The 16,873-nt window shown below is 32.8% G+C and overlaps 1 protein-coding gene across 2 annotated transcripts; it reads right to left on the reverse strand.

Annotated features, from left to right (window-relative positions):
- Positions 1 to 7,228: 7,228 nt before the first annotated feature.
- LOC122319242 (probable cinnamyl alcohol dehydrogenase 1) lies at positions 7,229 to 10,979 on the reverse strand. Of its 2 annotated transcripts, XM_043137219.1 has the most exons (7): positions 10,675 to 10,979; positions 10,257 to 10,357; positions 9,876 to 9,989; positions 9,435 to 9,665; positions 8,139 to 8,418; positions 7,721 to 7,871; positions 7,229 to 7,622 (listed from the first exon to the last, which is right to left on the reverse strand). In XM_043137219.1, the coding sequence occupies exons 2-7, from the start codon at positions 10,343 to 10,345 to the stop codon at positions 7,426 to 7,428; spliced, it is 1,062 nt and encodes a 353-aa protein (XP_042993153.1). In that variant the 5' UTR covers positions 10,346 to 10,357; positions 10,675 to 10,979; the 3' UTR covers positions 7,229 to 7,425. The 2 variants fall into 2 exon arrangements, with proteins under 2 accessions (XP_042993153.1, XP_042993152.1); XM_043137218.1 differs by lacking the exon at positions 10,675 to 10,979 and having other exon boundaries at positions 10,257 to 10,454.
- Between the last annotated feature and the right edge of the window lie 5,894 nt (positions 10,980 to 16,873).

Raw genomic sequence — 16,873 nt, forward strand, 5'->3', positions numbered from 1 at the left:
GATCCACACCTGATCATGAGTCATTGAAACTTCTCAAAGGTCAAGGTAAATTAAATAAGAGGCATGCTAGATGGATGGAATACACCGAGACTTTTTCATATGTCATCCGTTACAAACAAGATAAGCAGAACATTGTTGCTGATGCTTTATGATGTAGGTATGTCCTTCTTACGTATATGAGTGTCAAAATGCTTGGGTTTGAATATGTGAAATACATGTATGCTGATGATGTCGTTTTTTCTGATATGTACATGGCAGGTGATAAGGCAGCATTTGGTAAGTTTTACAAGTATGATGGTTATCTATTTAAAGAAAGCAAAATGTGTGTGCCAAGTTGCTCTATGCGTGAGTTATTGGTGCGTGAGGCACATGGTGGGGGATTAATGGGACACTTTGGGGTCTAGAAAACCTTAGAAATTTTACATGAACATTTCTATTGGCCTAGAATGAGAAGAGATGTCATTCAAATTTGTGGTAGGTGCATTATATGTATAAATGTTAAATCTAAGGTTTTACCACACGAGTTATATACACCCTTACCCTTTCCTAGTGAGCCATAGGTAGACATATCTATGGACTTTGTTTGGGACCTGCCTAGGATAAAAAGGGGTAGAGATTCTATTTTTGTGGTTGTGGATAAATTTTACAAATTAATACATTTCATTCTATGTTATAAAACAGATTATGCCACAAACATAGCTGATTTGTTTTTTAAGAAAATAGTGCGACTCCATGGTATACCTAGGAGTATTGTTTCTGATAGAGATGTTATAGTTCTTAGCTACTTTTGGAAGGTTTTGTTGGAAAAATTAGGTAATAAGCTTTTATTTTCCACTACTTGTCATCCACAGACTAAAGGACAGACTGAAGTAGTCAACAGGACTTTAGCTCAACTCTTACACACTGACATTCATAAGAATTTAAAAACTTGGAATGACGGTTTGCCATTTATTGGGTTTGCATATAATAGGACTATGCATAATACTACTTTTTATTCTCCCTTTGAAATTGTTTATGGCATTAATCCACTACTGTTTTAGATTTGATGCCTTTACCTATTGATAAAACCTTGTAGCCACCCCTCGTATTATTGATGATGGAATGAATTTTTCAGAGCAAATTTTAAATTTCTCCACTTATTCTTAAATGAACTAAGTACTTATCAAAGGCAAAAACCTTTGTGGCGTTCTCAACAAATCTAAGTTCTTAATACAAGATTTCAACGGGTTTAGATCTCCTTGACATGATTTATCGGCTTTTTTGGATGAATTTTCAATTTGATTGTGGGTTCAAGGGATTTCAGTCCCACAGGTTCATATCATAGTGTCTCATGGTTGTTCAACCGGGGTGGCTGAGACGTGGAGTGGTTAGGGGATGGTGAGCCCTTCACGGAGGTACTACTCGAGCTTGCATGAGCGAGGGCTTGCTGAACCACAATGGCAGCTCTTGGCAGTGGAGGCTAACCACGGTGGGTCATCACGATGCATTTGGTGGCTAGCAGTGTGCTTAGAAGTGGAGACAGCACAGCACGATGGGGAGAGATAGAATGCTGTTAAGCACTAATTCGGTGAGAAGGTTCGACAACAAGATCAATCTAGGAAGGCTTACGAACTGCAACACACGAAATAGCAGAGATTGGTAGGAGAGGGAGCTGAACCACAAGGGTTTGTTGAGCAAGAAAAGAGAAAAAAAAAATCTTTAGTGTGTGAAGAAACCATTTATACGTGGGGGAGGAAATAAGATTCAGGGAAGGGAAAAATGGGGGAGAAGGAAAACTGATGGGGAGAGATTATCGGGGAAAGGAGAAATTGACTCAAGGGAGAAGCAAACATACCAAAACGACGTCATTTTGGTCATTCCTAGGCTTCGTCTGGGTCTTGGGTCGGGTTTGGGCTAGGTGTTACAATGAAAATTTTCGCTTATCGCTCTGAATGATAAATGTAAAATAATTAGCCAAACACATAGAAGAAAGGCCTAATCCGCCAACTCAATGTAAACCCAAAGCCCATCCACTCCTGTGACTTTTAGACATTGCAAGGAAGCCTTTTTGAATTGTCTGACCACGAAATCATTCCCATGCAAAATTATATTGCTCAGATGTCAACAGAAGGGTAAATCTCTTCTAGAAATCGAACACAATGAGAGTGGAAATCAAAATTGCCATCCAAAGACCCACTGATCATTTCGTCTTTACTGCACTTCACGGTCACTGTCCCATACAATACCTCATCCAAGTTTTCCCTCACTGTAGCACTACAAGAAGTTCTCTCTAGGCACTTGCTATGAGAACACAACACATTGAAGTGATAAAATTAAATATATTATGGATTGCCAATGATCGATGAACAATAAAGCAGTGAAAATATCGAAGTACCAATAGTAGCAGCAACATCAACATAAAAGCTACAAAATTCATAATGACAATAGGCCTAGCATAATGGGTATATATATTCAAAGAGGTCATACCTACCGAGATTGTAATTTCGATAGTGAAGGTAGTAATGCCACAAAATAAGGTTACATCAGTCAATAATAGGAAGAAGATATTGAAACACATGGACTATAATATAAGAATGCTTCAGATTGTGCTGCAAAGAAGCCATCATATAACATTTGCTAGTAAATCATATTTTACTAGTAAATTATATATGTTGGGTAGTGCTTATTTTTGCCCGTCTTATTATCTTGAAAGACGGTACGAATTTTGAAATTACTGATTGAAAGAGGTAGAACTAGAGGTGAAAACCGACCCCTTCGGCATCGTTTTTGGGCAAAACTGATGTTGATCAATAAGAGAAAATGGGGAGGAGCAACCAATCGTACCAATCAATAGGTAGGAGAATACCGGCCATATTGACTCCAGTGGTTCTTAACCAGTTCTTGGCCCCTAGAGGCAATGGTCATCTGTGAGAGAGAGAGAGAGAGAGAGAGAGAGAGAGAGAGAGAGAAAGTGAATCGGGGAAGAAGACAATCTAATTTCTAAACTATGCAAATCAAATGATGTCATTCCACTTAAGACCAAACAGCATCGTTTCAGTTGTGTTTTGTACACTACAAGTATAAAATGACGTCATTTCGGCGGGACGTTGGAACGACATTGTTTTGAGTACAGTATATATAAAAATATATATATTTCTTTAATCGGCTACTTTAACGATTTGAACCAGGTTCAAACTAGAACCGAACCAGCCGATATCAGTTTTCTCTATTTTCTGAAGCACGCTAACTGGTTCTCCACTGGTTTTGATCGATTCTTGACTCTGGCAGTCAGTCTCTGTCTGTGTAGGTCGGTCTGGCCGGTTTCTATACAGCCCTAGGTGGAACACAGTTTTACACAAATCTATAGATGCAAAATCTATATATTACTTCCATCTTACTCCACTCTATCCAAAGTAACAATAACAAAAAATTATATTAAAAACCATGACTAAAACTAGATAAAGTAACGAAGATATAGATAAAGTACATATTTGAAGTCTAGAATTAGTAGTGTACGTGAGTATCTTAAGAAAGTAGGAGTGTAGGAGTGAAGGAGTGAACATCGATATGTGGACCTCTTTGAAACTACATTACATGACTCTAATAAATACATCATATACTGGCTGTAGTTTCAATAGGACAAAGGAAACAGGCATTCACAAATTTACCGGCTTTTATGTAATATTACTTAATATTGACACCTAGCCATAGAAATCATGAATGCATTCTCATACTTTACAAAATTGTTGCTGAGCACAAATCATAGAACTTTCTTTTACCAAGTTGTCTTCAAACTTGTAAAGGTTAGCTATGTTAAAAGGCAAGAAATTAAAAAAAAAAAAAAAAAAAAAAGGGAAGGCCAAATGGTTTGGGTTGTTAATAAAATGTAAAGGGTATCATTATCCGATAACAAGTGCGATTAACAAGAAGAAAGAAAGGTTGACAACCAATTTGTACAGTCAAATTAGGAAGCAACACCACATCTTTCTAAACAAATATCTTCTAAACAACCCAAACAAATATGGACAATATCTTCTAAACAAATATTGCATACAGAAAAACAAAAGAAATGGCCATTAAAAAGAGGGAAAGCAAGAGAAGCAGAAAGACAAAACAAAATTAGAGCAACAGACATCCAAGAGAGAGAGGGAGAGGGAGAGAGGTGGTATAGGGGTATCCTCCATGTTAAGGTGCTTCATTAGGAATGTAATGCAAATTGGCTACTCTGATTTTCCCTCAACTTAATGTGATTTCTTGACAATGAGTCTAATCTAAACTACTTCCAGTTGAGAAACAACAAACATCCATGCCTTTATGAGGGCGGGCCATGATTGGGAGGGTGGCAATTTTGCTGATTTTTTCAGATTCTTGTACGCCATGAGGTTGAGAATTCAGAGAATTGATAAGTTGTTGTGAATACCCACTAGAAAAGTTACATTCTCTTTTCGTTCCTTTTATAAGACCCTCACAAATCCACAGCCCAATCACTTTCCATTGAAAAATACTATTTGGAGAAATAAGGTGCCTCTCAAGGCAATTTTTTTGGCTAAGACTATGGATAACTTATAGAAACACCGAGTGATTGTTGTGAACTGGTGTTGTATGTGCATGAAGAATTGTGAGATTGTGGATCATCTTTTATTGCATTGTGAGGTTGCCAGAATGTTATGGGTTGATGTGTTTAGAAGATTGGAGTTAGCCTAGGTTATGCCTTCTACTGTGGTTGAGCTCTTGGCCAGCTGGAAGAATCCAGGTGAAATTCCACAAATCACAGCTATGTGAATGATGGTTCTTATATGTATTCTATGGTGCCTATAGAAGGAATGAAACAATTAGACTTTTGAAGATAAGGAGTGCACATTGGATCACGAGATTAGAGCGTTCTTTGTGAGAACTTTATTCCTTTGGACGGATGCTGTAGATCTCAATGGTATAGATTTACATGATTTTCTTGTTTCTATTTCTTCCTTCTAACTAGGAGTAAACTCCTATATACCCTCTGTGTACTTGGGTTTTACCTATTCTTATTAATATAATTTTACTTATAAAAAAAAAACAGAGAAAATGTTCTAATTAATAAATATGAGACTTTTGTCAAGAGATTTGTCACCACCCTTAATGTGTAATGTAAATATGTGGTATCTATAAATTTAGAGAGTTCAATAGAATTGTATTGGTAATGAATTTTTTGAGGAGCTATTGTGCTACAATTTCGTAACTAGGATGCTGGACAAAGTCATGACATTGGTGGACAATTTGCCTCGACTGATGAATTACCTTGATGCTAACAGTACTGCCATCAGGAATGGAATGATCAAGGTTTTCATTTGCTTTGAGTTTTAGAGTAAGTGATAATCTCATAATGACATCAAATAAGATGATTTTGAGTTAGCATTATATGTTCAATATCCATGCCCCTTTGCCCTAACTCAAGTAATGGGATCATCAGCCTAGGCTTCAACTTCAACGATTGTCTTGCATTAGTATTAGTGACCATACACATTTGTCTTGCATGATGAGGCTCATAGGCCGGCTATACTCCCCGACTCTAAAATATATAATTATGGAAGTAATCAGGTTGATTTGAACATCAAGAATACCAATTGGGTTTGACTTCCTTTGTAATAAGAATTCCCTATTCATTTTCTGCAATTCGGAGGGAAATTCTCCAATATACATCATAATTCATTACGAAAGAAAAAAGATTTGGCAACTTGTCATATTTTTAACTGGAGACTTCTTCTATCGAGTTAGCAGAAGAGGCTCATAAAAAATTTAAGCAATGGAAGTAGCTCTTTCCATGCTTGTTGTACTTCTAATGCTTCTTGTTTTGCCCTGTCCTACTTGTTAACTGGAATCTCTATCGTGTACACGATTGAATTAGCTATTAGTTTATAGAAAAATGCCAATTTTTATTCTGGATTTTATCATTCCAGTCACACCATTGATTTGTTGTCTTTTTAGAAGATTTTGATTTAAATGGTTAATTTGTAGAACCATTTAAGACGTATCAATTACATCAATTGATATAAATTAATGGAATGATAAGTTTAGGATGAAGAAATTTTAAGTTTATAGAAAAATGTTAAATCTTTATCCTGAATTTTACCATGCTGGTCACACCATCGATTAGTCATCTTTTAAGTAGATACTCATCTAAATAATCAATGACTTACAAACAAAAGTACTACCTCAGTTTGTGTGATCAGTCAGATGATAAAATCTATAATGAAGAATAGCATTGCTCAAACTTTCAATACCCACTTGAAATTCCCAACGTACCCCTGTAAAACCACAAAATTGTCTACCAATTTTCTTGAACAAATAGGTTAGATCTCAATTGTCAAGATTATGAAACGAATTAAATACTTTAAAATAAATAATCAAACTTGCAAAACACAACGATTGGTTACGAAGGGAAACCCTTTAAAGAACTCTTTAAAGGTAAAACCCTACGGGGCAGCCAAACCCAGGAAAGTCAATCTTATTATTTGAAGAACAATTACAAGCAATAATCAATTACAAAACCTTTGCAATTCGACTCTCTTACTTGCCTAGACAAACGACCCGTTTGTCTTCTACCTCAGTAGCAGCCAGAACCTCTGGCGATCTTCAAATGTTGACCTCCCTTCTGGAACTCCAGAGGCTGAAATCCAATCGATGTTGCTTCGCACTCAAAGCATGATCACACTCAAGAAGATATGAAAAATCCCATGAAAATTCTCAAGTGAATTTTCTCTCATAAACACACTGAATATCCTCTGTAAAATTCGTGGCTTGAAGTCCTTCAGAAGATGCAAAACCGAATCCCCTTTAAATAGAAGATCTGAAAAGAGTTCTAGTTGCAGTAGGACTCTGCTGACGGTTAGCAACAGACGCGAAAACGCGTCCCGACGGACTGCTAACATTTCGAGATAACTTCTTCTGATATAGACTGAATTCTGTTCCGATTTCTTCTGGATAAGTGTACTGCTAACAGAACTCGATTTTGACTTCAGGAACTTATCTAAACAACACCTAAGACTTCTAGATAGACTCAATATTGTTTAGATATAAATCAATACTTGTTTTACATTCATCCAAATTTAATCAAATAATGATAAGATAAACCTTATCATTTAGTCATCTAATCCTAGCCAATTTTTGCCTTTACACCACTGTTTTTGCAGTCTTTTTTAGAAGAGAAACACCAAGTGCATCTTCATATCGTATTTATCAGAAGATTTCACAAATAAATTGAACCATTTCAAGTCTTAATCTCCAAGAAGCCAATAAATAAAGCACCATAAACTACAAGCATAAGAACACTGCAAAACCATCAGAAATCTCATGCTAGTTACTACGTCCCAAATAGAGAAAAGCAGATACAACCTTTCCAGATTTATTGGAAACACTATTTGATTCATGCATAAAAGAAATCCCTCATTTTTCTGCTACATGCAGGTCTCATTTCAGGGAGTTTTCAATATCAATCACGAACCGGTACTTGACATCACTCTTGATCATCCTATCAAGAGCTTCATATGCATACTGAATCGGAATTACTTCTATCTGGGGATAAATCTTGTGAGCAGCACAGAAGTTGATCATTTCTTGTGTATCTTTCGTGCCTCCAACTCCACTACCAGTAATGGTTTTCATTCCTGAATGCATGGAGTTCATTAGGCTGGCAAATTCTGAAACCTAGAGTGGTATCCATGAACTTCAAGAAATTATCGAGTTCTGAAATTGAGAAAGTTACCTAGCAGAAGGCTAGCAGGGTTGACTTTGACTTCAGTGGGGAAACCCACAAGGACCAGAACACCAGCAGTCTTTAAGAGTGACATGTATGGATCAAATGGGTGATCCCCAGATGCTGCATCTATTATAAAGTCTAATGTCCCAACTAGAGCCTGCAATAAAAAATATGATAGTAACCATCAGTTAGAACAAAAATCATCGATTAACGACTTTGGAAAAACATTTTCTAAAGTTTGGATAAGAATTCAAGAATCATAAGTAGAAAAGATAGACACATAAAATGATGCATATAACATTTATTGAAATGGCCAATTAATGTGGTAGCATTTATCCTTTTTAACATAAAAACTCTCAAATTTTGGCAAAAAACTCAAGGAGATTTTAATTAAACTAAGAAGAAGCCTTGTTTAGTAAGTTACTGCCATCTCCTGTTGATCAGATGAAATCACAAACTTGTCCGCATTAAGAAGATTTAGGGCCTCCTCTCTCTTAGATATGCTTGTGCTGAAAACTGTAACGCTCAACCCAAAAGCCTTGCCAAACTTGACAGCCACCAGACCACCGAGGCCAACCACTCCTAGAGATTTACCAGGTTGATTCATCTTGTACCTCATCATGGGAGAATAAACTGTAATTCCAGCACAAAGCAGAGGTGCTGCTGAAGCAAGTGGATAGGTGTCTGGAATCTTATAGCAGTATCTGTAGGTCGAATAATTTTCCAAAACAAAAATATATATTAATGTCATCAGTTAATAGTGATATATGCAAATAACTTTCTACCATCAAGTCATGTGCAGCTGATCATATCAATTCTTCATTAATCACTAACATGGAATTAATTTTCATTTCAATTTCTAACCATGCATGGCATTGAAATAAAAAATTTCCTAGGAAAGAGATCAGGTACTTAAAAGTTATCATGCCTGGTTTGGTTATAAAGATGAGACACAAACCATCTCACTTGGTTTGTATGGCTGAAGTGGTTTGTATATCCAAACCCCTTAAACACCTCTCAACTCATCTCTGCATGTTTGAATACTGTACATTGATGTAAACTAAAAACTACAGGAAAAGCTAGTGTATCTGATAGCCCCAAGCCTTCCTTTCCATGCCCCATCAACCAACCCCTGTTCTTTCCCTCTGCTCTTTACTTCACACCCTTCCCATTCCACCCTGTTCTTTTCCTCTACCTTTCTAACGTATAATTGAAAATTTGAATGATATATCATATATTTTATAATAAAAAAATGATATTTTTGAGAATTATTGAGTTATATAAATTTTGGGAAAATCAAAAGTTCAATTTTGGAATTTAAATATGTTTATGGGTATTTAATTTAATCTTTGATATTAGTTAATGGAAAATATATTCATAACTATTACTCAATAATTAGAAACGCTTTCTAATAATTGGTGGAACGGAACCCACCACTTTATCAAATCTCCAAAAAAAGTTAAAACCACCACATGTCACTTTTATATCCAAATGCACACTTTTAAAAACTAATTCATCTCATCTTAACCCAAACATTTCATTACTAGTACTATTTACATATTTATCATCTCACCTCATCTGAGTATCCAAACGACAACTTAATATTTTAACTTTTTTTAAGAATATAATGATTCTCACAATAAATTTTATAGCACACACTAAGCTGATCAGATCCTCATTTTTCAAATAAAAAACCTTCCAACATTTTAAAAATACTTGCCTTTCATGGACAACAATGTAGTCTGAGTATCCACCTTTGGTAATTGTACCATCAGTATCGATGCCGTTAAAAGTGTAAACAATTCCCTTTTCACAATAAACTTCTAGCGCATCATTACAAAAACGGCAATCCCTGCAAGAGTTAACATAAGTTCCCACCCCAACATGATCCCCAACTTTGAAACCGCGGACATTGGAACCAATCTCCTTCACAATTCCAGCAATCTCGTGTCTGCAGCCATGCAAATAATCCAATGACCATCAGTTTATAAAAATAGCAAAACAAGAAAAATATTATATATTTTCAAGATTGTTTATTAATATAACACTCAGCACATGACTGGTGGCATGGAAGCTTTGTATCTTGAGTTAATTACATAAAAATTAGTTACTTAATTTGAATATCTTTATCATGAAAATAGCACATTATATTAATTAATACCCAGGCACCACAGGAAACATGGAGTCTCCATGTTTGTTCCTCGTCCAAACTACGTCGCCATAACAAACTCCACAGTGCGTGATCTTTATAGAAACATCATCTTCTCCAACAGCCCTGCATGAATAATTTTCCAACAGCTCAGTTTCTTCCAATTTCAGCATTTTAATTATTAGCAGAACTAGTCTGGAAATCATAACTCGAATCAGGCAAGTCATCAAGCTTAATTAAACATATACAGATCAAACTGCGACAACAAATTAACATGAAAGTGATGCTATATCTGATATTAAATAGGCTTGATCTCTCTAATTTGTTTCTTTAATCTGGTTCATGTCTTTCCTGGAGAAGAAAACCAACATCTATCAATATATTGATTCATACCTACGGCTGAATTTGTAAGGTGAGAGAACTCCAGACTCATCTCTTGCCGCCCATCCAAGACAGTTTTCATTTGCATGTGAAGAACACATTGTACGTTGTCTCTTTACCATATCATGCAAGGCAGGTAGTAAAAGCATCATCATCAGTTTTCTCAGAATAATAAGAGCTAAACACACACACACACACAAAAGCTAGAAGAAATATTTGGTGTACGCGACATCATGCAATATTGAAAGTTTCAAGTTATACATTGGCAGAAAACACACATGAGTGCCTGCAAGATCTACGTGCCACCATGCAGTTTAATGATTCATTGTCGAGTGAAAGTATAAACAAATTCCATGACAAAAATAGAAAAGAAGGAAAAAAAGAAAACAAAAGATCAAGATGAGATCGTATTGACGAGGAGGTGGCTCACCAAAGATCGAATACAAAGTGTGACAGACAGACGAGACAAATTCTGTGATCTGTTTTCTGTAAAATCTTAGGTGCTTATAATAATTGCTAATCAACTCCTCTATCTCCTATTCATGGTACCAGATATTTTGATTCAAGTACTGCCTACTCCACGTATGCAATGACCTCAATCGACTTTTTGAGAAATTTTTCCATGAAAACTAGAGGGATTTGGTGAATTGCCAGGCCATAGATGTGACATACGCTCTGAGCTCATCGTTCAAAAGACTTTGGAATATTTCCTCCTGCATGTGATTGGCTCTCTTCCCAGCACAGTGCAAAGGTTGCTTGCTCGTGTATATATAAAATAAGATAATGGCCGATGGCTGATCAATCAGCTGAGATAAATGTCTCTTTTTCTTCTTATTCGTTCGTACGGGCTGCTAGACTGGAATCATTTTCGTTTTGACTAAGATCGATCCCTTCTTTCAAAGCCTCCATACCACCAATTCTTACCATTAATCATAGGATAAAACTGCCTGTGTGTGGCTTGGGCGGTACCGCTCAAGTGTACCGTTCGAGAATTTTTTTTTTTTTTTTTTTTTACTTAATAATTAAAGAAATAATTTTAAATAAATTGATGTATATTTTTATTTTTTAAAAATATTTAAATATATTAAAAAATATGAAAAATTTTTTTTTTTTTAAATAGACGGCATAGCACGTCCATCTATAAGAGCTAGGCAGCACAGTAGTCCTATTCTTGAGAAATATTAAGGTATGTTGTGAATAGTAGTGAAAAAGTAGATAAAAAGTAATAATAGAATATTGAATAGTAGTAAAAAGTATCTTAAAAGTAATAATAAAGTAATGAATAGTAATGAAATATATTGAGAAGTGTTGAGGTATTCTCAACACCTAAACACACCATCATGAGTCATTTAATATAAAAATAATTACTAAGACTTTTATCATGGTCCCAAAAAATTAGGATTTTAATAACCTAAGGTAGAATGAACTTAAAAGAAAAATAAAAACTGATCAAGGTTTAGATAAAAAATATTTCATTTCATATCATCTTATTATTATAACTTTCATAAATTTTTATACAAAATATAATAAACAATCCAACTTTTTCAAATTTAAAATAATAATAATTTTAAAAAATAATATTTTAAAAATATTTTATTCAACTTTTAACTTTACATCATTGAACTTTAACAATACAACAGAATACCAAAGATCTTTATTAATTATATTTATTGAAAACTAGATTTAGAATCATTGAAGATTGTGGAGTAATTATATAGCATGTAGAATTATTCTAAGGGTTGAATAGTAGAGGTGTAACCGGTTCGGTTCGTTTCGGTTTTGGACAAAATTTAGGACAGAATCGGTAGGCATCGGTTTTGCATTTTTCAAAACCGATTACACACCTGCTTTCCTCATAAACTGGTACTCCCGTTTTACTCGTTTCCGGTCCGGTTTGGTCCAGTTTTCTGGTTTTAATAAAATACAAATTTGTCATAAAAAATTCTATTTAAAAAAAAAAAACTGATTTAAAAATTCTGTTTTATTAAAAATCTATTACTATTTACAAAAATATGCTTTACAAAATAAACTGCTATGTAAAAAAATTTTACTATAAAAAATCAGCTTTATAAAAAAAAATCTGCTATGTAAAAAAATTCTGTTATAAAAAATCTGTTTTATAAATTGTTAATCTGTTATCTAAACAAAATTCTGCTATATAAAAAACTGCTATAACACAAAAACTAAAATAAAAAATCTAGTGTAAAAAAAAAAAATCTGCTCTAAACTTATAAGCCTTTAAGCTGCTAAAAAAAACAAAATCTACAATAAAAAAAAAAAATCTGCTATGAAATAAAATAAATCCAAAAGTCTAAATTACAGCCGGCTGGGTTGGGTTGGGCTGGGCTGGGCTATGATGGCAGTACAATGGGCTAGGCCCAAAACAGAGAAAAACACACTTAAATAGCCAAAATAAACCCAGTCCGAAAATAGAGTGTCCAATAAAATAAAAATGGTATAATAAAATAAATACAAGACAATTAAAAACACTATAACAATTATATTATTAAATGCAAAACAATTTAAATACAAAACAATAACTAAGACTATTATAGTATTAGTGTTACTACTACATATAATGATATTAATACTATAAGTCTATATATAGACTATATAGTTATACATTAAATAATATAATTATTAATGACTATTAGTATTAGTGTATATATATATATATAAAATAAACTATTAATATTAATACTATAAGTCTATAATAGACTATTAGTATTAGTATATATATATTAGTATTAGTTATAGTGATATAATATATTAGACAATATAATAGTATTAATGGTAAACTATTAGTATAGCTATATATTAGTATTAGTTATGGTGATTTAGTATAACTATAGTCTATATGAGAATATTAGTATATATGTGATTATTTTTTATGTGATTATTTAGTATAGTGATTTATATACTAATTTATAAATAGACTTTAAAATATATTACCAATAGTAATATTATATTAGTATCATTATAAATATTAGTATTCATTATAGTGATTATAATTACCATATAATGATATTAATATTTGTTAATTGTTATAGTGAATTTATTTTATTATAACTATATTATTGATAGACTATATTGATAGTATTAGTATATTAATTTAGTATTAGTGTCACTATATCATTATTTTATATATGATTATTTAGTATAATGATTTATATACTAATTTATAATATTATACATAGACTTAAAGTATAATACTAATAGTAATATAGTATTAGATTTTTAGTATTTAGTGTTAGGTCATAAAGTTTAAATTGTATTAATATAATAGACTAATAGACTATATAGTTATACATAATAAATTAAAGAATATAACAATGCAATATAGTATTAATACTATAACTATAAGTCTATATTAGACTATTAGTATTAGTATATATATTAGTATTAGTTATAGCTATATAATATATTAGACTATATAATAGTATTAATATTAGACTATTAATATAGCTGTTGAACCCAAGGTTTCAAGTTTCATGTGATTATAAGTCTATACATGGATTTTGATGATAACAAATGAATTCAAAGAATAAAGGAGTTTCAAGCTCAAGTTATCCACACAATGGAGTCAAGCACATCAAAGAACCAAGCATGAGTAAGAAGGAAACAAGTTCATATTAAAGTCATAGAGTAATGTTGTAAATCTCTTAAAATTCGAAATTAGGATTAATGCTCAAAATTAATATTTTATCATAAAGCATTAAAATACATTTTTCACATGTGCATGAATTTTTTTGAAAATTAAATTTGAAAATTTTGAAAGATGATTGATTGTCATCTTTTACATGTGCATGTCTTGATTAAAGGGTTGAACTTTGAAAATATTAAAAATGATTGATTGTCATCTTTTACATATGCATGCCTTGATTAAAGGGTTGAACTTTAAAAATATTAAAGATGATTGACTGTCATCTTTCACATGTGCATGTTTTATTTGAATATTTTCAAAAGTGATTGATGCTTTTTTAGACTTATACAAAAGGTAGATGATTTTGTTTGAAAATTTTGAAAAGTAAAGTGTGCTCTTTTTGTCATATGCAAAAAATAAAAGATTAGGTTTGAATTTTTTGAAAAGGAAAGTGTATTCCTTTTGTCATATGCCAAAAGTAAAATATTAGGTTTGATTTTTTTGAAAAAATGAATAATGTTGTCTTTGACAATTGAAAAAGAAGAACCTTTTATTTGAATTTTTTGAAAAAAGTGAATGATGTTGTTTTTGACATGTGAATCTTTTTTAATTTGAATATGAAGTCTCATATGCCTATAAATAGATCATTTGAGAGCTTCACATTCACAACACCAAGAGCATACAACATTCATTCAAAGCTTTCATTCTCTCTTCTCTAAGCATTGAGCCTTAATCCTTGTTCATTTTAAGAGATATAGTTTGCGCTGTATTGTTCTTATTTCACTCATTGAGGAGTGTTTTCTGATAACCTACCCACTATCAGCTCTTGTATCAGAAAAATGGTGTGTATTACCCTTGTGTATGTAGAAAGTATTCTACACGGGAAATAGTTGAATCACCACGTGTAAGGTGATTGCAAGTGTAGAGGGTGTTCTACACGGATCCTTTGTAGCGGTGTTGTTCAAAGGTGTAATAGATTTCTATCTCCACCTGAAGCAGGTTGAATAGTGAATTTGGGAATCCTCAAGGGGTAGCTTGAGGCGAGGACGTAGGCAGTGGGGTCGAACCTTGTTAACATACTGAGTTTGCTTCTCTCTTACCCTTACTCTTTATATTTATTGTTATTTCATATTTTGTTTATATTTTATATTATATATTTGATTTATAATTGTTATTTTTTTAATACAACTTAATTCACTCCCCTCTTGTGTTAGTCATCTGGGTAACAATTGGTATCAGAGCTAAGAGCTCTATTATAAGACTAACTATCTTTTGAGTTAAGATCTTATGGCTAACATTTCAGTTTCGTTTGGTGAAGGTCAATCTAGCAGTCGGCCTCCACTCTTTTGTGACTCTTTTGTGGAGATAATTACTCATTCTGGAAAGTTAGAATGAGAATATTCCTTCAGGCTTAAGGTTGAGAAATCTGGAAATGTATTGTAAATGGACCTTATATTCCAACAAAAGTGGTTGATGGAGTAAAGGTTAAAAAGGAATAAGAAGAGTTTGATCGTGAAGACGATAGACTTTATACTTTGAATTTAACTGCTATGAATTTATTATTTAATGTTCTCAATGGAAATGAGTTTAATAGAATAATGACTTGTGCTACGGCAAAAAAAATTTGGGATAACTTGGAAGTTACTTATGAAAGAATTTCGCAAGTCAATGAATCAAAAATTTATATTCTTACTCATGAATATGAAATGTTTAAGATGAATAATGATGAATCTATTTCTAGTATGCACACTCGTTTTACTAACATCATAAACAGCTTGACAGCTCTTGGCAAAGTTTATTCCAAGGTGGAGATAGTAAGAAAAATTCTCAACTCTCTACCAAAACGCTGGGAATCAAAAGTGACAGCGATTCTTGAAGCTAGAGACCTCAAGAAACTCGAAGTCAATGAACTCATCAGGTCACTTATCACTCATGAGTACACATTGAAAAGAGGAGAAGAAGAAGGAAAGCCAAAGAAGAGCTTAGCACTTAAAGTTGTTCCTCATGAAAGTGAAAGTGATGAAGATGAGGAAAATGAAGATAAAGATGAAGAAGTTGCGATGATAACAATAAGAATTCAGAGGTTCTTGAAAAAAAATAGAACTCCTCCAAGGAAATCTTTCAAAAAGTTTTCCAAGAAAGATTCAGGTAAAAATGACACTTTAATTTGTTATAAATGCAATAAACCTGGTCATATCAAACCAGATTGTCATCTGCTAAAGAAAGATCGAAACAAGGGCAAGAAAGCAATGAAAGCTACATGGGATGATGATTCAAGTAGTTCAGATAGTGAAGCAAGCAATGGAGAATCAGCAAATCTTTGTCTTATGGCTAAAGATGACATTGAGGTAACAAATCTTGATAATATTGAAAATCCTTCATATGAAGAATTGCAAAATGTTTTAGAAGAGGTATATGAGGAATTTGAAAAATTTGGTATCAAGTATACTGATTTGAAAAAGAAAAATTCTTCTTTAACAAACGAAATTAAAATTTTAAGAAAAGAAAGTATCATTTTGAAAGATGACAATCTTGAATTGAATAAGAAGAAAACCGATTTAGAAAATATTGTTGAAAACTTTACGAATGGAAAAAGAAAATTTGAAAAACTTCTTAGTAGTCAAAGATGTGTTTTTGACAAGGCAAGTTTGGGATATATGCCAAAACAAAAATACAAACCTTATAAAAATTTCTTTGATAATCATTTTACATCAAAGACTAATATTCAAAATTTTTTTCATAAAAATAATTTTGTCAAAAAAGGATATTATTATAATCATTCAAGTTTTTCATATATGTCACATGCTATTTGTAATTTTTGTAATAGAAATGGTCATAATTATCATACTTGTCCTATTAGAAGAAATCATACAATGACTATTAGGGCCATTTGGGTATCTAAAAATCTTGTTTCTTCTAATACTAATAAATAGAGGACCCAAAAAACTTGGGTACCAAGAAAAATCATTTTAATTGTTTTTATAGG

The sequence above is a fragment of the Carya illinoinensis genome, chromosome 8, assembly GCF_018687715.1.
Source record: "Carya illinoinensis cultivar Pawnee chromosome 8, C.illinoinensisPawnee_v1, whole genome shotgun sequence".
NCBI lineage: Eukaryota > Viridiplantae > Streptophyta > Magnoliopsida > Fagales > Juglandaceae > Carya > Carya illinoinensis.